Below are 22,990 nucleotides of genomic sequence, written 5' to 3'. Positions count from 1 at the left end.
TAGATCTATCAAAATAGCGCCCAGTCTGCGGGTCCGTCCAGGTTACGAAACTTGGATCAAACTGTCAAACCAAGCAGTGCTGATAAAATATGAATCAACATTCATTTACTGCATTTGTGATGTTTTCACAAACCCATATAAATGTATTTCATAGCTGTAACTGGAGAAAGTTTGTGACCAGATTATTATTTATTTTCTGCTTGAAATCAGACCGAGAACTGCCCCAACTTGCTTGTGCCACTCAACGCTATGTCACCCAGTTTCTTGCTCTAATCGGTTGTCGGTCTATCCAATTGCATTCAGAGGCATTTTGGTCTGTTCCCATTTTCCCTTTGGTAATCAACAATTCATTGAGATGAACCAGAAAAATGTGTTTTCGCAAACACAAACTAGTCTGTTGATGCCACGCTAGTCTGATGCTGAGGAGTCTCACTAAAAACTTTGTATTTCACCCAGATGGTTTGATTTTTCATGATGTAGCAGTGCACACTTTGCAGAGCTCCCTGACCGTGGCAGGCCTCGTATGTTTGTGCATTGAAAGTGATAGTCTGTCTTGAAAGACTGTCGCGATGGTTTTATGAGAAGATTTCTGCTGGAAAGTCTTTGGGAAGTCACATAATACGGTATAAAGATGCACAAAAACAATTTCACAGCATGTTGTGTGGTTGAATGAATCTGGCACATGACCTTCAACGTGGGCAACAGGGTGTTTGTGTCCTGGAGGAATTTTTATTTTTATTTTTGGATTGAAGTAGTAAGCGAATCTTCGCTTTTGATTTCACATGAGACACAAAGGGCGATGACCAAATAAAATATAAATCAGCTCTGTTTAAAGTTACAAATGACAAGACAATGCCAGCCAACGAGAACGTGCATCAGGCACACAACATTCTGTGTGATGCAGGATGTATGTCGCCGGTGAAATACCAAGATTTAGGGAGTCCTGATACTGACAGGCTTCAAATACTGACAAACAAATACTGATAAATGAACCTTGTGTAGGCAAACCAGCTCCGAGGTTTCAGCATAATTTTGACTCAGGTCAATACTTTAGATGAATGTGTGTGTTTGTAAATGAACCTACAGTGGTGTGCTTGTCACTCATCTAATAACACATACACACTCATGGAAATATACCAAGATTGAATAAAACAAACAAAATCCAATTGATTTAGCCTCAAGTTTCAAATATAAATGATGAGTTATTAACAAATAATTCCCTAAACCTGGATACTTCATAACAAGGAACTGTTGCAGCCTGATGCAAGTAACTTGGACAATAACTTCTGTACCCCTCTGAGTATCATTCTGAGTGACTCGGAGGGTTTAGAGGAAAAACAGTCTATTATTAAACACCTGATGTAATTTTTGTTTGTCTTTAAGACCTTAATACACTCTTCAAAACAACTGGTCACACATACAGGACATCTCCTGAGTGATGTAAGGATACTGTGGTGACTTTTATTAGTCCCTCAGCCCTCCTTAATGCCCACCACTGCCATAGCATCCCTTGATGGAAGGTGTTGAAACACAGAGCTTGGGGAAAAGTGTCACTGTAGACTGGCGTGAGAGACGTTTTAGTGAAAGATAAAAAAAAAAAAGAATATGAAAAGACACTGGCTGTGTTTGGCTCAACGCCTCTGATGGAGAGTTTGAGGTATTCAAGACTAATGAGATCCCATGGGACTGGATACGGTGTGCTTTACTTTTCCAAGGGTATTAATGTAGAATAATGATGTTGGAAATGGTCAACAGGTCATTATCTCCATCATCCCTCGAGAGCAATTAAACATGCAATGCTTCCGTGGAGGTACCGTCCTTAGTAACCAAACCAAAACAAAGATGTTTTTCAATTCAGCAAACGGTCAAGACAGTGAACAACAAGTGTAACCAACAAAAGTTTTATTCAGTGGTTTGGAAAGACAGAGGTGACTGACCTAGTGACCCCACACTGGCTTGTAGATACTGTTAATACTGATTTGCAAATCATAAATGACACGTAAGATTGAAAAGAGAAATGTTACAGCCGTGTCTTTCAGAGCAGCTCAATGGCCAGAAACGTCTCTGCAAACCTTGTTTATTCTTTAAGTTCATTTTTCAGTTTTATATTGTGCTCATGGTCTGGTTAGGTTTAGGCACAAATAACACTTGCTTATGAGGAAAAGATGATGTTTTGGTCTAAAATGCCTGTTGAAGTCAACATAAACACTGCTGAAAATTAAAGATATCCAGTGGCGTCACACTCAGAAATGTAAAAAAAAAAAAAAAACGCGGTAAAATTCTGAAGTACAATTTTCAGGTATTTTACTTGATTATTTCCGATTTTTGCTACTTTATACTTCCTCTCACTACATTTATTTTGTCAATCTAGTTACTTTCATTCAGATCATTCAGAGCTTACAGGCCATTCATTGTGATGCGTTACCAGTCAGATAGGTAACGTGTGAGACAATGCTGCATCAGAGCCAAAGTAGCACATTTTAAATTAGTTTATTTTATCTGCTATCTGAAAAAAAAACACTGATCCAATAATCGGAAAAATCCAGAATATTGGCCAGGGCCGATTATCGGTCTATCCCTAGTTGTGACACATTTTGTAGAAATGTCAATGTGGTATGTAGCCTATGATGTGTACAGATGTGAACGTATCAGTGGTTTGCAGAAACGTTAACTGCCGACATTTTATCCTGGTGACTGGGTTTTAAGAAGAGCGCATAAAAAATAATTTGTGTGTGAATGCAGCGGTGACATCAGACTTAAACTGGTGGGTATAAACTACTCTGGCACCTAGAGTTCATCACACTGCGGACAATGCATGCAAATAGAAAGAAAAAAAAGCAAATTAAGAAAACATCTTCACCAGTTTTCCAATACCACCCATGGATATCTGATTTCATTAACATTATTAGTCACAAACAAGGCAACAACAAGCGTCTTCCAGCCATTTTTAGTGTCAAATAGAAACGGCTTCTGTTTTCATTACAAATGCTACTTGCCGCACTATTTTTTTTATTTGGCTGTTTTTTGCATGGGTTTTCTTTAGCTGCAGTGCGAAACGTAATGTGTGTGTGCCCTACAAAGAAAAGAAACACTGTGTCACGGTCTGGGGTTTTGGTAAGTAATTTCCTGTTTTATTTTGTAGATTATATCTTCTCATGTGGTGTGTTACTTTCCACTTCCTGTCCGCTTCTGTTTTCCCGTCCTTTTTCCTCCTCCCCAGCCTGATTTCCCTCAAAACCCACCCTGTTCCCAGTTTTCTTCCCTGCTTATCAGCACCCTTGAGTAGAGAGAGTTGCAGCAACCGATGTTCAATATGGCGATCAATATGCAGCTCTTTAAAATACAATCTGCAGAAATGATCTGGCCTTGAAAGGGTTAAGCAAGACTCAACTGTTACATATTGTCAGCTTCCGAGGGTCTTGAAGTGAAGCTTTCTACTGGTAAGAAATGGTTCACTTTCAATTGAATAACTTTGTCTTTCCTTCAAAGTTGTAAATGTTTGTGCTCCCATGTTTGAAACTGCTGCGTCATTTACTCTCTAACAGTTTATGTCAATGATTATTTCCCTGTGTGTCTCCCACAATCTACCCCTTAGAAAGTGGGTCAAGAGTCATTTAGCCAGCAAAGAGTGCAGTGTGTGTGAGTGTCCGGGCAGAAAAGAGCTTTAACAAAGTAAACAGAGAGGAAGACGCAAGATAAGACGCAAGATAAGACGACATCAAGACGGCGAAAGAGGCTGAAAACAAGGAAACGAAAACAAACTCAAACTGCAGAAGACTGAAAGAGATTAAAGCCATACAGAGAAGACTGTTTTGGAGCGGAGGTCAGAGAACGCGAGGTTGGCAACCGGACAGGAAAGGAAGTAAAGATACAACACCATGACATACCGACTGTTTGAGGGAAAGGAGCATGCCTCACTCTACCAAATGTATCGATTTACGCCTCCAGATGAGGTCAAGAACATTATTCTTCAATACCTAGATAAAAAGGTATGCCAGATACTGTATACTATGAATATCAATAAAATAACAAATCTGCAACATTCGGCATTCTGACAACAAATCCTGTATATGTTAATATCCGCAGAAGGGGCAGCCGCATGTGCTGGCCGTGGATCTGGGATGTGGGACGGGTCAGAATACGCGGGTGATGGCGCCGCACTTCCAGCAAGTGGTGGGCATCGACATCAGTGAGTGTCAACTGGAAGAGGCCAGGGCCGTGCCAGGGTACTCTAACATCACGTACAGGTAGGCATGTTATGAATGTGTGGATGCACGGCCCAGTTGCCAGAATAAAATGTTGGGATTGTATGTTTCTGGAAACCATGGACTCATTGAATTTGTATGTTTATTAGATACAATTAAAAACATTTCTTCTAGTTACATGCATATGGGGATGGTGGTGGCATGACAGCTAGGCAAGGCGGCTGCCAAGCCAGAGACCACTTTTCCAGATGGGGTCACATGTCTGACCTGTCTACCTGCAGGCAGGGTACGGCAGAGGACCTCCCTTTTCCAGATGGCTCTGTTGACTTGCTGACAGCAGCATCTGCAGCTCACTGGTTTGATCAGTTGAGGTTCCTGGCCGAGGCAAGTCGAGTTTTAAAACCCCGGGGTTGCATGGCTCTGCTGTGCTTTAGTCTTGATAATGCCAGACTTCACTTCCAGGACTGTGGAGAACGACTGGATCACATCTATAAAGAGGTGGGTGTAGACTTCGACCTCTACTTTCAATTTGGGAGTCGTGTTAAACCTTATCTGCAAAGTTTTGTTGACTCAGGGTGCTTGTATCACCAACACCTGACAATAGAAATACACACTAAAGGCCATTAACTGTAATATCCTTTGTCGGGGCTTAAAGGAATAGTTCACCATTTTTGAAAAAAACTTCACTGTCTTTCTGAGTCCATCAAGCACAAAGCTGAAGTGAGGACATGATCAGCTTAGCTTAGCATAAAACCTGGAACACCTCATGAATGTCACTAACTAAAACCTTAAGTTTTTGTTTAACTCATACATAAATAGAGATGTAAAAGGCACAATTTCATTTTTTTTTTATTGTTTCTTGGCAATAAACATGCTAGGCAAAGCAACCATTGCATTTGGTTATTGTTTTTTTCTATGTATCCACACATTATTTGATTATTTATACAGACAGACACAAAACACATGCACTTTTTATGATACATTTTTATGTCAACAAATCACTGTAAAAGAAATAATACATCCAAAGAGCTACTAGAAAGGTGCAGAATAAAATATGAAATATATATATAAAAAAATGTTTATGTTCCTTTTTTTAATGCAATGTAAGCTAGCATTAGGAGCATTAGCCAGTGCCACAACTTGCAGCCACTTGATGGGGCAGGTGATTTGAGCAACGGCGGTGTAGTGGCTGAATGTTATCAATAACACCTTTTTAAACATTAGATGATACAGGTGCTGTCACCATACACCAGCAGTCCAGTGGCTGTATCTGAGGGTAAGCTGGAAGAGCTCTACTCAGCCATCCCTTTTCCAGATAAAGAAAGGTAATTATTACACACTCACTGTATCTAACCAGACCTAACCACACCTCTTTGATAGCTGAATAAGGACCGATACAGTATTAAGTGAAGAGGTAATTGACAGTACAAAACCAGTGATGTTGCACCTTCATTATACCTTTATTCATCAGAGATGGGCAATAACAAACGAGTCAGATCTGAAATCACAGTCTTTTTTTTTTAGTCTTGTATAATCATACATAAATAAATTGATACAACAGGGTCGAGGGCATTTGGGTGAAATTGACGATCTCTGTGAGGAACCTGATGGGTTTCAGCAAGTCCTTATCCATGTTCCAAGCTTACAAGAAGAAAGATCCCCAGATGGCTGAAGACTTGCTGCTAGACACTCAGAAGAGGTCACACACACACACACACACACACACACACACACACACAAATGCACAGGACTGTTACTTTGAGCCAACATTTATTATTCAGTCATCCATTTTTGTGATTATTAACTGAATGTTTTTACAGGTTTCTAGAGGAGATGGGAGTCACGTCTCCTGATACTAAAATGGAGCTGGAAATGGAATATTACTGCGTCCTGGCATCAAAACCACAATAATCAGCTGCGTCCAACTGGTTGTGTAATTGCAGGAGCTTACTGATTATGAATATTTTTGAATAAACCACATTTTTTTCTCACATGTTCCCTGTCATGGCCTTTATGTAAGCTGACTTGTAATCGTTAACGCTGCTTTATGTCATAAAGAAGAATGTTTAGACCGGTTTACAATTGATTTACATGAACGTTGATCAGTCACTAAAGCATCGACTCAAGGATTCATGCTGTAGTTAACTGCCTCTCAGAACGTTCCCAATAGAACAGCTGATCGTTTGCAGCCTTGAATGCACACCGAGAGGTTACATAACTAGAAAAAATGAATTATTTTGAAATATAATGTGCCTACCACGGTTTATTCACAGAAGGGCTGCAGAGATGCTTGGGATTAATTGAGATCCTTCGGTGTGTTTTCTTTATTCTCAGTGGGTAGAGGGCAGATTGATGATGCTGACAGTTTGTATTGTACCTGCTTTGTGCAATGCAAATGAAGCTAAAGTGACAAATGTTTATCTTACAGCTTTTAATAATGATTTACATACTGTTAAAATATAGTATCTTTTCAATAACAAATAAAGAGAAATAGAATGGATATGCATAGCAGCATTTGTACAATATTTGCACTAACTAGCAATTATTGGGGAATTGTCTGGCAATAACATAATCCATTTTGGCCTAAATTGAAAAAGTGGAAACTTAAAGGCTAACTTCACAATTTTCACACATTAAAGTGTGTTTACAGGTCTTGGGGAGAACGACTACTTATGTGAAAAAATAGTAGAAAGCCATTTGTGTCTCCAGAGGAAGCTGCATGTAATCTGATAAATTCCCTCCAGTGATGTAACTTTGTGGCTAAGTTGCATTATGGGTAATGTAGGCTCCAGGTTTTGAATAGGAAGAAGAATGCATGGAATAATGTATCTTTGGTTCTGCTGTACGGATTTTTGAAGTGTATATAATGAGTTCAATGGTGTTATAGAAGTGCAATGCTAGACCAGTGGACTGCTTTTCGAAAAACCTGGTGCCTACATTACCCACAATGCAACTTAGCCACTGAGTTTTTCTCCTCATGATAGCCTTCCTAGTGTTTTTGATCCTGACTTTTGCCGCTGCCTGATTCCTCTGTTTTGTTTGCTTCTCTGACCGATCTCCTGTGTAGCAAACCTTTCTTCAGTAAAGACTTTTTGCCTTTAAACTGAAGTATCTCGAGTCGTGCATTTGAGTCCTAATCTACTGTGTCAGTCAGTAACAAAACAGCCCTGAGTTAAAGTGGCATTAGATTATAAAACACAAGAAATAGACCGACGGATTCAGAGAGGAGGAGTGCTGCACACTCAATTTATACACACACCATTTGTACCTCACCCACATCATCTCCAGGGGTTTTGATTGATCCTGACTGAAACACATACCATCACATGACCCGTAAACTGACCCCTTACCACACAGACCTTTAGGTTTGACGTTGACTAAACATAATTATCATGGATTACATTCAAAACATTGCATTGCTGTAGCTATTAAGCACAGAAAAAAACAAGTGCCACATTATTAAAAAAAAACAACAACATAGCTTTGGAGCTGTCCCTTTAAAGGAGCTAATTGTCAAACATCCCATGTACCAGAGGAAGCAGTCGGACCTCCCATTTTCAGGCACCCCACTGTTTCCCTCTTTGTGTGTGTGTGTGTGTGTGTGTGTGTGTCCGACGGCCGGTAGAAAGGAATGCAGTCCTCTCAATGTGGAAGTTAGCTCCTCTCCACCAGTTAAACACAAGATAATATAGATTGCTTTAATCTCTGTTTTTACTGCTTACTTAGCTGTTCAGAGAGGCATCAGCTAGCTATGACTCACCGTCTGTTTGAAGGCAAAGAGCATGCATCTTCCTACTGGAAATACAGGATCTCTCCAGATCATCTAATACAACAGATGCTTGACTTCCTAGAAAAACAGGTAAGAACAGATTGAAAATGGTGGTAGCCTCTGTGAATTATTGCATGGTACCTTTGTCAATTGAATAATGGTGTAACTAACTTCACAGCAATGTCAAATAACATGTTAAATATTTTGTCAGAAAGGTCGTCCCTTTGAGTTGGCAGTAGATGTGGGTTGCGGCTCAGGACAGGGCACGGTGCTGCTGGCCAAACACTTTGCCTCTGTGGTGGGGACAGATGTCAGTCCTGCTCAGGTGGAAATGGCTTTGCAGTACGCCAAAGAGCCGAATATAACATACAGGTGAGCATGAACAGCCCAAGAGTCACAGTTAGTCTTCAATTTTATCAAAAGATACGGTCAGTAAAATACAAGAATGCATTCTGAAAGCTGTCGTCTTTTTAGATTGTTTTTCTTGTGCCTTATTAAAGGTGCACTACGTAGTTTTGGGGAAGAAATTTTAATCAGAGGAGAAAGATCTTCATTGACTGAATATTTTTTATTTCTAAACGAACTAATTAAACAAACTCTCTTTGTTTTCATGACTGAATAAACTGAATAAACAAACTGACCTTAAAGGACAACACAGTTTCATACTGTTTTACTTTGTTTATATGTTCCGGCTTGTTTAATCAGTCACAAAAATATACATATTTCTGGGTTTGTGTTATTACCTCATTAATATTGCAAACATTAAACTTATGAGTTTAAATTTCATTTCCAAAAAAGTGCTCCTTTAAGTTTTAAATCCCTCCTTGGTTAAAGAGTGTGAGATCAAGCAAGCATAATACAAAAGTACTACAATTAACATCACATCGTTTGTTCAGCCATTAAAATCTAGTAAGCCACTGTATTAAATCTATGCCAAAGCAGGAACAATGTGACCCTTGTCTGGTGAAAGTCGGTCAGGCGGTGAGGCCCACACAACCAAACAAATATCAAGTATCAGGTCAACACAGGAGGGTGAAATCCCCCATAAAATGTCTGACATGTCAAACAAAGGTATTTATAAGTACAGCTTATGTACTAAATACATAACTGAATGAATCTGTAGTTGATCATTGTGATAAGAAGGTATCTAGAAGGTATAAATAAATAAACAAATAGACACACCGGATATTAAGATTTGCTCTTCTGATCCTCAGCAGTAGTTATAACACTGATTTCCCGTCTTTAGACAGTGTGTGGCTGAGGAGCTGCCATTTGCCGACGGCTCGGTGGACTTGATGACAGCCATGTCTGCCTTCCACTGGTTCGACCGACCGTGCTTTCTCCAGGAGGCCCACAGAGTCCTGAAGGCCCGCGGCTGCTTGGCTCTGCTCAACTACACCATTGACATGGAGCTCAGCTACCACGACTGCTGCTCATACACACTCAACCAAGTCTGCAAAGAGGTGCTTACAGGAGGCCGAGAGAAGTTACTGTGAACTGTGCACTGATAAACCCTCAGCCACGTGTTGTTGAAATGTGAAACAACGTGCATGTCACAACAAGATAAATAGTACATTTTTCACATTATAATGAGAAAAATTTATGTTATAACAAAACAAATAGGGTGTATTTTTATTACAGGAAAAGTTCCCTGTTTATCTGCCCCAATTGAATATTATTTAAAAAAATCTTTTTCACACTGAGAAAAAATAGAAGAACTTGTTATAAAATGATAATGGAAAAAACAACAACTTTAAAGTCTTAAAAAGCAAATCAATCACAAATAACAACAGTCCCCAAGACAAGCATTTCTGAGACAGAGGCTATATCGAGGGAGGGAAATGCTTCTTGAACTTACGGTGCACTGGATCATCACCTGTCACATCCTTACATCACACTGTTGAGGATTCCCTGACTAGAACAGCTCATGGCCGTGAATCCTAAATGAACAACAGCACCATCTAGTGGATGCTCTTGGTCAAATCTGAGTGGCACAGTTAGCTCTTAGGTTGCATGTACAGCATTTTTCAACAAAACATTCTGAGAATGTGAATTATGAGTGTTGCACTTACAAAATATACAGTGAGTCTAGATAGATTATACAAACAAACTAGGTAGCCAGGTAACGTATATGGTTCATGCTATATGTCATTAAAACAATGCTTAAAAAAAATCTTATGATTCTTAATCTTATGTTTTTTTAGTTTTATGCAGCCTTGCAGCCGTACCGCAGTGCCCACCTCGGAGCCAGCTCTATTGAGTTATACAGAGAGGCCTTTGGATCCATCCCTTATCCTGACAAGGAGTGGTGAGTGACAAGTTTTTGCTTGGTCAGTAATATTTGTTCAGATTCATTGGTCGCGGATCTGAAAATTTTTATGATTTACTGCTATAAACCATCAGCCAATTTGTAATATGATACAATTTTTCTCATCCTTCCCGGAGGTTTTACTTGGCCTCATTTACCGGATTTCCTCCTTCTTTCCTTTCCACTTTGTGTGTGTGCAGGACACTGTCATGTCAGAGAAGAAATGCTTCGCTCTGCAAACTGAAGAAAAACAGCTTATATGTATGTTCAGTAGATGCTAACTCTGAGTGTGTTTTTAATGTATTACAGGCACGAGTGTGTGTGGGTTAAAAAGCCCATGCCTTTGTCCAGCTACATGGGTTTGGTGGAGTCTTTCTCGAGCTATCAGGCTCTGCTGAGAGAAGACCCGCAGAAAGCCACCAGACTCTCCCAGGACATCTGTCACAGGTAGAATGTGCCTAATGGCACCATAGTGCAGTATACACGTGAATATCACACACGCTTGACAGCGGACATGTTGGAGAGGTGAGCTTTGCCCCCTCTGCTTGTACAATGTCTCCTGTGCTCCTCTCTCCAGGTTGATGTCCATAATGAAGGTGACCTCTGCAGAGACAGAGGTGGTGGTGGCTGTCAAGTATTTCTACCTCCTGGCCTGCAAACCACAGGAAGCCTGACTCACACCAGCTCTCAAAGTCATGAATGTAGTTGAGGACACAAACTTGTGCTCCCCTCCCAGTATTTAATCCACTTTTCCGAGTCGATGTTTTCTATTTGGCATTTAAAATACCGGTTAGTATGATAGATGTTCTTGACATTTTGGTATGTACTGTTATTCACTTGTCGCTGAGAGTTGGATGAGATGATTGAATCCATTCTCACGTTTGTATGTGAAATATTAAGCTGGCAGCTGGTTAGCATAGCTTAGCACAAAGACTTTAAACAGGGGGAAACAGCAAGCCTGGTGTTAATGTTCAATAACATGTAAATCAGTGATCTTAAGAGGTGCTTGTTGGCAGATTTTTTATTGTTTCGTGTTTTTATTCTCAGCTAGGTTAACTGGTGCTGTATGAAAATATCAGTCTATGACTTTAAAGTTAAACCACATAGTGTTTGGTATAGGAACATTGTACAGATGATCAGTCTTTATACATTTACTGTACTAATAATTAAATAAATAAATCATACTCTTTGATATCTGCATCCAACAATCTTCTCACTCTGCAAAGGTTTTCTGGACTATCAACACCGTAAAAGGAGAGGCAATTTGTGTGAGGCTTCTGTGAATACAGCTACACTTGCATTTTGTAAATGATCTTTTAAGTATAATTGGTCATTTTCAAACAAATCCTTTACCCACTAAGAACAAAAAAAGCAGTGTTGTGGAAGTTTCTTTGAAATTAGAGCTTTGCAAGATACTGATTACTTAACACTGGAGGCAAAGCAAACTACAGAGAAATTTAATTTGTTAAACTAAAGCTATTTTGGAAAAAAATTAGTTCAGACTACTTTACATAAAAAAAAGACGATGTGCATGTGACACAAAATTATAACAACATATATACATATACAGTATATCATTCCTCTTGTTTTATGCCCAAAACTGTTTATAGTTTCAGTAGTAACTACACAAAAATAGGAAGAAAGTAATCAAACTGCTTTTATCACTACGTATATGAATGTAGTTGGACTACCAGCTTGATTACATGTAGTTCACGTCTTCCTAACACTGTGTACAAGTGGAGTATTAGGAGAGGTTGTTTTATGAAGTACCACTAGAGGGAGGCATTTGACCAAAAGTGATTATTGGACCTTTTCTTTGTGTGAGGTACATCACATCAGGTCTCTGTCACATTAACTGGCACATACAGTAAAATGTTAGCTGTATATAATAAAAACCATGTTGAACATATTTTTTTCTATACAATACTGACACCTTGCCTGTATTGATCTGTCTCATTTCCTTTTCTTACACCTATTCTTAAAAGTAACCACTACTGAGTAACTGTGCTACTACACGTAATCCTCACCTATGAGCACAGACACATCACCATCACTAGTGACATATAGGCTTATGTTGGGGTAAACTGGAGGGTCAGTGAGGGACCACAACCACTAAACCCACTCTTTGACACTTGAAAGTGCACTTTCATTGACCTGCAGTATCTCTGTATTTAGAGGCAAGTTCAACATCCTGTCACATTTTATTGACTTCTTTGAATCTGGCCTGAAACTGACCTGACAATATCACACACGATATGCTTGAGACGACTCTGCAGCCCCTCTGTGACCCTTTTCTTAAAATCACATTGCAGTCTATCATGGATTTATTTGTTGAGCACAAGAGCCCCAGAATGCTCCTATTGTATGATATCTTCTCATGTCTTTGAAAGCTGAGAGAGAGGGAGCGCCGCAGCAGAAATATGTCAGCCGCACAGACTTTGTCATTAGTCGTGTTTGTGATGCTGGTCACGCCTGTTGTAATGGCGTCCCCCTCTGTTTTAACATCTGTGTTAAAATGCTCTCAGCAGCCGCCACAGAAAAGATCTGCTGTGACAGAATCCTGCACTAAATTCCCCTTTCATCCACTTTCTCACAGACCGAAACATCAGCGGTGTCCTTATTTGTGAGATCTTGGCCTCGTTCTTAGTGTTAAGCCTTCAGGACTTTTTGTGCAATTGGTAGCCACTGGCATGACTCGAGGCCGTGACCCGACTCTGACTGATGCAGCTGCTCTGAGTGGGCATGTTTGTATTGTCTGCACCTGGTAGCACAGGGGCAGAAAAGTTGTCAGCTTGGATCTTTTGGCCTTGAGCTATTTCGGTTTCCAAATCTGACCCTCCTCTGCTATAAAGCCATCATAATCATGCCCATGAAATGTTATTGTGGTAGATAAATCATGATAAACTGCCCTGTGGTCCGACGTGCAAGGTTAAAGCAACACTATGTAACTTCTAAAGTAATTCGGTTGAAAGAGAGTTCAATGGTTGAGTCTCATTCCCAGATCGTCAAATACCAACGCTCTGGGTTAATTCTTCGGGTCCGACTACAGACCCTGCAGAGGATGAATGGTAAGGGATCAGCCATCTTTCTGCACAAAGTTGCATACTTTTGCCTTAACAGACTTTGCCTTTTGATAAGGTGCCCTGCAATGAAGAAAATTAGTAGTACTCACTCCTAATCTTAACCAGGGTTGGAATTGTTTTACTATAAATATATCAAGATTTTCTCCATGCTGGCATCCGAGGGGCCCTATTTAGTTTTTTGCCCCTGGTTTCAGGTATCATAATTTCCTTGATTTGAACATGATAATAATCAGCATCATACTCATAAGGGACTCCTCTGTTATAAGTAGATTTTAAAGCATCCTTTAAAAGAAAAAGAGGGTAAAATCTTCAACTGCATTGTTGATTCACGACAAATGGAAAGTGAGGCTGTATGTATCCGCTCCAAGTTTTTAAAGAACACGGCACCATCTGGCAAACGAGCGCCTTTCCGTCTATCTGTTGTTGCAGCTGTATGAGCTCAAAGTTCCAACCAGATCTCTTACAAACATTGTGCTGCTGTGTGGAAGATTATTGCTGGAAAAACATTACCTCTTCTCATGGGGGCCACGCTGACAAAACTCAGCTCACTCTCAGCTTCGAGTGATCCGTATTTTCATGACAGGATGCTCCCTCCTTGCGAAGCCGTTGCCAGAATATGTGTTGGCAACTTACAGTATGTTTCTGCAAACCGCTGATATGTCGTTTGTTAGTTGTCCTCCCAGACAATGGGACCAACGAAGGTGACTGCCTAATACAGAACAGAACAGTTTCGCAAATCTTAATTTGCAAATCTTAAGAGTAATTTAAGAGAGTGCTGCAGCATAAATAGCATCAAGCATAAACGCAAAAATCTCATGAAATCTGTGTAATTGTTGAAGTATTTCAATATTTTGAAATCATTTTGTTGTTGTGGTTACTGGTGTTGTTGTGTAGTGATTATATGTTGTCTTGTAACTGTTTTTATACCTCAGAGTTCATTTTCTCAACAGCGATGTCTCCTGCCCAGGTGTAAATTAGCAGCCTTTCTCAAAGTGTGGTCTGTGAACCACTAATGGTCCGCCAGAGTCCCCTAGTGGTCCTCGAGTAGATTTGGTAAAATATTATGTGTTTCTCAAACTGTATGCGACATTGATTGACTCCAACCTCCTCATAACTTGTAGTGAGTAGGACAGATGCATTGTTTTTAATATTAAATCAACTTGTATGTCAATTCAAACCTTATTATTTGAATCGGCTTTTCTGTTGTGTTGTCAGGCTTCAGCAATGTAACCAAACATTTCGGGACCGTCTTGCAACACTGCCTGCACAACATATTTACACCGATTTTATGATTTATGTAGAAAACGATCAGCCCTTGACCGTTATGTGAAACAAAAAATTCTCCAGTTTAGAGCCAGACATTGCAACACTGATGTCTCTATTCTTCCGGTTAAGACGGCAACGGAGACAGTGATGAAAGAGCAGGCGAGGCTATTTTGCAAGACCGCCATCTAATTCGGCTATAATTTGAATAATACAGTTTAAGTAGGTTGATTGTTTTTGAGGATGCTGGGAAGTGAACGCCAGGTGGTCTGTGAGGTTTTTTTAAGTTGTTAAGTGGTCCTTGGTCTGGAAAAAGTTTGAGAAACACCGGCTTACAGCAAACGCTGACTCAGCTAAGAAGCGTTGAACTGTCCCTGTCAAATAAACAAATAAATAAGATATATGGAAACTTTCTGTTTAGGTTCAGTGTTTATGTTAGGGCTGTGCTTATGCTCTGCTTAGGTTTAAGCACAAAAGTCACTGAACATCATGTTTACACTAATCTGGTTCTGTCGCCATGAACACGACTGCAAATCGCCAGAGACATCCAGTTTCTAGCTGGAATCTCATTAAATCTCATTGAAAATATCCAGTGGTTTTGTGCTTATAAATGTTGAAATGCCATCTTGAACTGTGGTCTCCCGCTTGACAGCCGTCTCGCCTGGCTGTCATGCCACCATCACCCTCTTCTCCTCTTATCTGAACTTGATATGACATGTTCGGTAGAAATGTTGATATAACACATATGAAATGTATATCCCTGGTTCACAAGAACCTACAATACCAACATTTTCTTCTGGCGACTGAGCTGCTTCTAGTGTATCAGTGTCTGTCACAGATTTCACTTTTATACACTGACACACACACAAATTGGCCATCGTCCTTATTGGTTTGTATATATCTGTTATTAACAGGGTCATTCAGGAGTCGTACACCACTCAAAGTTCACCACAGAGAATTATCAAACAAGACTTCTTTTCAGCACTCATATTTGAATACACAAATATGACTCAGCTCATTTGCGTAGTCATTTGTATAAGTCACGACAAACCTATTTCCTCCTCCTCCTTCCATATTCAAACAAGGAGGACTTCACTGATTAAACAGAAATGTGTTGTTCCAAAGAACAGTGTGTTCGTGTGTGTGTGAGAGAGAGAGAGAGAGACTCTAAAATCATTTTCACTGTGACACACGCAAATGTGTTTCTGGCCGAGATAGTAACTCACACTTTCAGTGAACTCTTGTTCACTTGTTTCTCGTTTCTCTGAACCCTGCAGAGTGAGCTGGACTGACTTCAAACCCAAATGAGCAGTTCTGTAAAACAGTGAGGGTGTCAGATGTTTCTGCTGTACAGATGTTTCCAGCTCCTCATTGACAGTGTTGTGTGTTAATTCTGATAGTCCCAGTGGATAAAAGATGATGGTGAAACAAAGAAAACTGTTTTGGTGCTGACTACAGCAGAGTTTCTTTCCTCAGGCTGTGAGACTCATCACTTCATCCTCAACGATCCGCCAAAAATAAAAGTTATTTAATCGCCATACAATACAGTTATAGACATAACCAGTTTCAAAACCAGTTAAAAGTTCATTGTCATAAGTTTAACGAAGCGCACAATATATTAATTTCCAATAAAAAACATTCCCATTTATTTTTTTCTTCTGTTTGGAGTGTGCTGTACTCCATAACAGGAGGTCAAATTCCTCCTCATTTTTCCTCAATACATGAGTCACCTGGTGATAAGCTTCTGATGGCTATGAGCCTGTGACTCTTGTACATGATGCACATCAGATTACAACATGTCTGAGGACGGTACAACAAAGTACCGCCACCAACTTTTCTCCTGTGTCATTGCCCATTTATTGTTAAAAGACGTCCCGTTGCTCTCAAGTCACACTCTTTACATTTATATCTGAGTATCAGCTCAGAGATTTAGACCTAATCTAATGGGACCCTGAGGGGAAAACAGATGTGAGGAGCTACTCAGTCAGTTGGTGTCCTGTAATGTGTTGGTAATGGCTGTATACGTCTTTTTCTGAAATGACAAATGGGCGCCTGAAACACTAAAATCAGAGACTCAAGCCTCTTAAAACCAACTGCTGCTGCTCAAGTTTTATTAAGATTTTAGTATCTCAACTTAGTTTAAAAAACAGCATGATGCCAGTGTTTGTTCAGGCATCTGCTTGCACAAAAGTACTTATTCTCTCTTATTTATTTCAGAAAGAGAGCATGGAGTACTTCTTGGTTTTCTAACCAGCCTATGGGTTATAGCAACAGTGCAGCTGACGAAAGCAAACATGGATTTGTTTCTTTATGACATGTGCATTAGTCACGTTGTTGCAGAGAAGTTCTTTCCCTTAAACTGAGCAGACACCACCCTCACATTTCGGGTCATGTGGTCCAGCAGGGAGAGCGGAGCCTCAGGTGTAACACTTTGGTTTTACATGATTAAGATTGGAGCCACTGGGGCTGCTGTCACTGCTGCCACAGTCACAGTCCCAGTCTGATCGCAATTGACAGCCAGATGTCACTTTAATGTACTTACAGAGTAACTGCTGGTTTAACACAAAAATACAACAAATACAATACAAACAAAATACATTAAAGCAGTGTTGTAAGTGAAAGGTTTAGATGGCAGTTCAATTTAATATATTATGAACTATTGGATAGATTACCATGAAACTGTGTAAAGAGATTCATGGTTCCCAGAGGATGAATCCTACTGACTTTGGTGATCTCCTCAGTTTTAAAGGTCTCATAGTGTAGAAAGTGTGGCTACCAAGTCTTTTTTTTATTATAAAGCAGGTCTACGTGCTGTATAAATACTGTGAAAGTATAAAAAAAATCAATGAGAATGGCACTCGGCCATATTCAGAAACTGTTCCTTCAGTAAACGAGCAAAATACACCCAGCTTAAAGTTCATATTCTTGTGCATCTAATTTTACATTCAAATTTGCAGGAAACAAAACACCCACTATTTCCATCTGTGGTTTAAAAATGGTTGACTGATCTGTGCTGCTGCAAATGAATATTAAGGTCACTTATTGACGAAAAGGTATAAGCAATGACCACGAATGGGGTTAAAATGCCAAACATTAATTCGATGTTAAGTTAAGGGGATGCACATTATCGCATATGCATCGTGAGGTGTATAAACAGAGTCACTGATGAGACAAACATTTTGCATGACCTGTTCCATCAGTGAAGTAACCTGAGTGACTGGATGTAAGTGAGGAGAGCAGTTTAATAGCCCAGGAGAAAAATGCTCATATCTTCAGGCCGCGTTTAATATTTCTGTTTCTGGCAGGCAGGCAGCAGATGTTTTCTGACTTCTGTGGGCTGCAGACATCGACGTTGACAGAAGCTAATTTAAAAATTTCATTTTTCCAGAGCTGTTTGCAAAGATAAACAGAAGTCTGTTACTCCTGAAGGCGCATCCTGCACCAATTAATTGCCCCCTTTGGGTAGAAAAGCACGAGAAACATTTATTATCTCCATCTTTACGCTCCTGTTGAGTTTGAAGACCCTGAAGTGACAGAAACATTACATTTCAAAGAGAGAGTTTTCCACTTCAGTGCTGGAATTTTCTCTTTTGTGGGTCATTTGATGAGAGGATGGAACATTTTATTTGTTGTTGTAGTATGCTCAGAAAACTGTCCTGCCTGTCTAGAATTCTTGATCCCATCTGGTTTTCTGACCCTTTGTTCTCTATCTCTTCCTCCGACTCTCTCTTCCCTTAATGCTTAGTTTTACCTATTCATTCTTTGGATGTTATTCTTCATACTGTTTTTAATATTCCGCTCATCGAAATCCAATTGAAAGAATTTATTCAGCTGCTGTCTTTGGTCTTGTTACAACTGTACAACGTGCCCCACTCCTAAAAATACAAACAGATGCTTTGTCCTCAGTCAGCCTCCACTGACTAACAAAAGCAAAGTGTTAAAGCACACCATGTGAAAGGAGTGAGTGAACATAACATTGTCACGGGGGCAAATCCTTCGGCGTGTGAGCATCGCAGAAAGCCTGATGGCCAGCACCTGTCCAAACAGATGTAGATGAAATACAATATAACCATCCGCTCCAAGATTAATAGACTCCTCTTTTTTTAAAACTTTCATCGAACCAGGCAGGTCAGTCAAGAACATGCTCTTGTTTACAGTGACAGCCCCCGCGCCCCTGGCTTCATAACAACTGAATCACAGCTTTGTCCACATACTTTAGGATGAGTTGGGTTTGCTCCAAGAAAGAATGAGCTGTTCTGTCCGACAGCGAGTCCCAGTTTTTTATTTTGCAAACGGTGCTCATTTCAAGGCATGAGTATGTGTATGCTTTTGTGTGTGTGTGTGTGTGTGTGTGTGTGTTTAGGACAGAGGGCAGACCGGGGTAATAATAATAATAAATAATAATTTGTGTCGGATATCGTTTTTCCACAAAACAAGTTAAATCATCTTTCAATCTATCTTCATACTATATATATATATATATATATATATATATATATATATATATATATATATATATATATATATATATATATATGTATGTATGTATATAAATACATATATATATATAAATCCTTTCCAAAAGTTTATCTGATGGACAAAAGATTCCTCCTACTTCACTGCTAAATCCATTCTCAGTGTATGTGCACTGAAGGCTTTAAGCTGAATATTGAACCAGGAATAGCTTGCAAACTATTTATGATGTCACAAATCAGTGCTCGCAGGCCCTGCCTTTCTAAAATCAGATTTTTTAATGAGCAGAGACAAAATTTACATTTTCATCAGTGAATGTGAAAATAGCCTTCTAGTGTCCAACTCCACACACACATCGTTCTTAACAGTGAAGCTTAAACATTCAGCTGGAGGAAAACAAAAAAAATGTTTTGATTGAAAGGGGATTTGAAAAATTAGACAGTGTAATAACTGTAAATGAATCAACATGAATAATCACATTGATTTCTGCTCCATTCACTACCAGCAGGTTTAGTGACTGTATTTTAATTTTCAAGCCGGAACCTTTGAGAACTCATGTACCGCGGAACTGTTTATCTGCCGCCATGTCTACACGGACAACAATAACGACCGGACATTCACTGCGCTTCCGTTGCCCATGACACCGGAACGAAGTTCTGACAGCTGATTCTCCAATCAGTTCATATCCACTCGGAGCCCCTAAATAAAATATTTTCGCAGTTATTTACAGTCGAAGGTGTCTCCTTTAACCCCGGGCTGGAGCCGCAGGCTGCCGTTGACGTGAACAGAGGAGGGCGGCTGATTATGGTGTAGCACGGAGCGCTAGCTCCGAGACAGCAGGTAAAAAAAAACAAAAAACAACGCTCAGATAACACACAAGCTAACGCTGGCTAGCACGGGTACTTTTGTTAACAACTTAAACGTGTGTCCTCACATAATAAAACAAGTGAAATGTTTTAGTGCAGTTACACACATGTGCGAGGAATGAGCCTGAGCTGAGGCTGGTTTAAAGCTCGGGCACTGTGCTTAGCTAGCTGTAATTAGCAGAGATAGCAGCTCGTTATTACGGTTCGTTAACGAGCTAATAGGGCAGCGACGGGGCGGTAACTTAACTAACTTATAAGAGTGTTTACATTAGCATGGATCCGAAGTCTGTTTCCCTTGGTTGCAGTGCTACAAGAGGTTTTGTCTTGGTGGACTACCATAGCTAAGTTACCTGGACTCATGTAGTTTTTGTCTACCATGAGTTACAGGGAACATTTTAAAATTAAAGGCAAGCTATAGCTTTTTTTTCTCTTTTTTTTTTTACTGAGCAGGTGATCTTACTCCATATGCTAACAATGATTAAATGTGGTTATAGTAGATAAGCTCGATATACACTAAACAGATTTGTACTTTGGAGTGAGTGCACATTAGGACAAGAAGATATTTCATGCGATCATCATCAGTCTGTGTTTCTATATGTATCTTCTGCCAACTATGTTGTCTGCTTATGCTGCATGGCCCTGTTCCTTTTGAGTAACATCCAGGTCGTCTGTGTCAGTGAGCACACTCCAGGGTGCAGTGAGTGACAGCTGAGGCAGGTGGGTGTTGAGTCAGACTCAGTGACACACATTATATGGACTCGCTGACACCTGACACCATCACCCCCTGCCACTGCTGCTCCCCACACGAGCTCAGACTGGACGCACAGAGTGGACAGAGTGCAGAATGAACTCTCTAAAAGAACTCTGACCACCTGTGAAATAGTACAACAATGAAAGAGCAGTGGTGTTAGCAGAAACTTAGGGTAAAGGGGACATTTTCATAACAGAAGAAGTTATCAGCAAGACTGAACTACATTAGCCTGCCTTACCTGAGTGACGCAAGCAGTGTATCATGGTGGTTGTAAATGTCCTTTGATGTTCCTGAAAGTTGCTTTACTAGTTATGTATTGCAGTTTTAGATGTGGATATGCTGTATGCTGTTTTTTTAATTTAAAGGCAGGCATCTCATTGTGATGTGAATCTGGAGTTTGTGTTTTTCGATTTCAATGGACAAGTTTTATTGTAATTTATTTGTGATTATACAACAAAATGAAAGGTTGTGATGATAATAATACAGTTGGCTTCTTAATATTGAAAGTTACATTTACATTTACATTTAGGGCATTTAGCAGACGCTTTTGTCTAAAGCGACTTACAATAAGTACATTTGTCACAAGAAAGAATATATATATATGTATATATGGTTATATATAGTTTGATAGCAGTTTACTTTAATCCAATAAACAGGACCACTATGTAGGATTTGGTGGCATCTAGCAATGAGGTTGCAGACTGCAACAAACAAGATACCAACCTTGTCTCACCCCCTATGGTGGCTGATAAAAACATGGAAAACGAAACACCCTCTTTGGATCAAGTGTTTGGTTTGTCCGTTCTGGGCTACTGTAGAAACATGCTGGACTCTGTGGAAGAGGACCTGCTTCCTCTGCAGATAAAAATGGCTCATTCTAAGGTATTTTAAACACAACGATTCTTAGTTTCAAGTGATGATACACTAATGAAACCATAATGATGAATATTATATTCAATTTCTGCCAATATATTCGCATAAATCCTACACACTAGACCTTTAAAAGGCTCAAGAAACACTCCCCGGAATTGAGTACTCAACCACTTAGGCAGTTAGTGTTGCATGGCATTGATAGTTACCAGAAGACATATTTACAAAGTGTAAATGCTTTTTTCCCTGAGTTTAACAATGTCACGCCAGAGATAATGGCCTCCTCCAGCAGCACCGTTAATTGGAAAGTTGGCAGGAGCATGACCTGAAGTACTCTTTTCTCTTCTTGTTACTTTACTGTTACAGAGAATCTGTTGAATATTATTTAGGAAGATTTGTGATGCTTGTCTCTGAAGGCTCCCCTCTGTCTGGTACACTCACCTTTATCAGATAATTGAGTGAGCGCATCAAAGATCACATTTTTTTTTCAGCTGATTAACCACTACTGAAGAACACAATGTATTAATGTTTGGTTTTAGTATCTTTCATCAGATGGCATAGTAATATCAAACAGTATATGTCTCTCGGTACATATTGCGAAACACAGTATTTTCTAACTCCTCATTTCTCTGAAAGCAAGCTTGAGTTGATCACGATTATTAACTCCTTTGGCTTTTATTGTGCAGCTTTTATCTGTTGCTGAGGGAAGGCTTTGTGTAAAGGAAAGCAATTCGGCAAGAGGTTGTCGTATTAATCACCTCAGTGTATTGCAATTAATCACATATAACAAGACTGCTCAACACTTACACTATAAGGCGACCTGTAGCCTCGCACGTCTTTCCACAACAGGAGTCTAATTGCAGTCGGCTACCCTTAATCAATATGAAGCACTTCATTATTCCACTGTAATTAATGATGTTGTAGTAGTCAGTTTATTGCTAAAGTGAGTACAGGAAGGAGTAGACATGAACCTAATCATTTCCCTATTAAACACTTGTTAGACACTTGCCTTTTCTGTCCTTTTTACCATTACCATTGGATCCACTTTGTAGATAGCCTAAATATAGGTCGATGAAAGATGTGTTTATGTGTTTATTGTGATACTTCATGTAGAAATGCTGGCTTAATGTGAAAAAGATCACAAGATTTATCATTTCAAAACAGATCTTTGCTCAGACTTTGGATATAGTTTACCCTTAAAGATCATTCTCTCTGTATTATTTTTCCCCCATCTGTCACCTTTCCGTTGTCTATATCCACTTAATCTGTGTAGTAGGGCAACTAATGATTATTTTCATTAATCTACTAATTTGCTGATTATTTTCATAATTAATTGGTTGTTTGTTTAGTCTTTAAATGTCAGAAAAGTCTTCATTTCCTATCATAAATGACAATGAAAAGC

The 22,990-nt window shown here is 39.6% G+C and overlaps 3 protein-coding genes across 4 annotated transcripts in view; all 3 read left to right on the top strand.

Moving 5' to 3' along the window:
- Positions 1-3,225: 3,225 nt before the first annotated feature.
- Positions 3,226-6,198, top strand: LOC141002202 (putative methyltransferase DDB_G0268948). The gene is made up of 7 exons (XM_073473426.1): positions 3,226-3,440; positions 3,596-3,989; positions 4,087-4,247; positions 4,487-4,703; positions 5,430-5,530; positions 5,767-5,904; positions 6,026-6,198. Exons 2-7 carry the CDS (start codon positions 3,879-3,881, stop codon positions 6,114-6,116), a joined length of 819 nt encoding a protein of 272 aa, XP_073329527.1. The 5' UTR covers positions 3,226-3,440; positions 3,596-3,878; the 3' UTR covers positions 6,117-6,198.
- A 94-nt stretch (positions 6,199-6,292) lies between these two features.
- LOC141002201 (putative methyltransferase DDB_G0268948) lies at positions 6,293-11,474 on the top strand. Its single transcript, XM_073473425.1, has 6 exons — positions 6,293-8,064; positions 8,186-8,346; positions 9,221-9,437; positions 10,179-10,282; positions 10,592-10,729; positions 10,860-11,474. Exons 1-6 carry the CDS (start codon positions 7,957-7,959, stop codon positions 10,954-10,956), a joined length of 825 nt encoding a protein of 274 aa, XP_073329526.1. The 5' UTR covers positions 6,293-7,956; the 3' UTR covers positions 10,957-11,474.
- Positions 11,475-19,741: 8,267 nt separating this feature from the next.
- ube2f (ubiquitin-conjugating enzyme E2F (putative)) overlaps positions 19,742-22,990 on the top strand; it is a 45,691-nt gene continuing 42,442 nt past the window's right edge. For both annotated transcript variants that reach the window (XR_012179661.1, XM_073474234.1), the window contains exon 1: positions 19,742-19,941. The gene's annotated coding sequence lies outside the window, so the exon portion shown is untranslated. The remainder of the gene's footprint in view (positions 19,942-22,990) is intronic.

Source organism: Pagrus major, chromosome 9, assembly GCF_040436345.1.
Source record: "Pagrus major chromosome 9, Pma_NU_1.0".
Classification (NCBI taxonomy): domain Eukaryota; kingdom Metazoa; phylum Chordata; class Actinopteri; order Spariformes; family Sparidae; genus Pagrus; species Pagrus major.
This window is presented reverse-complemented; position numbering and strand designations above follow the sequence as displayed.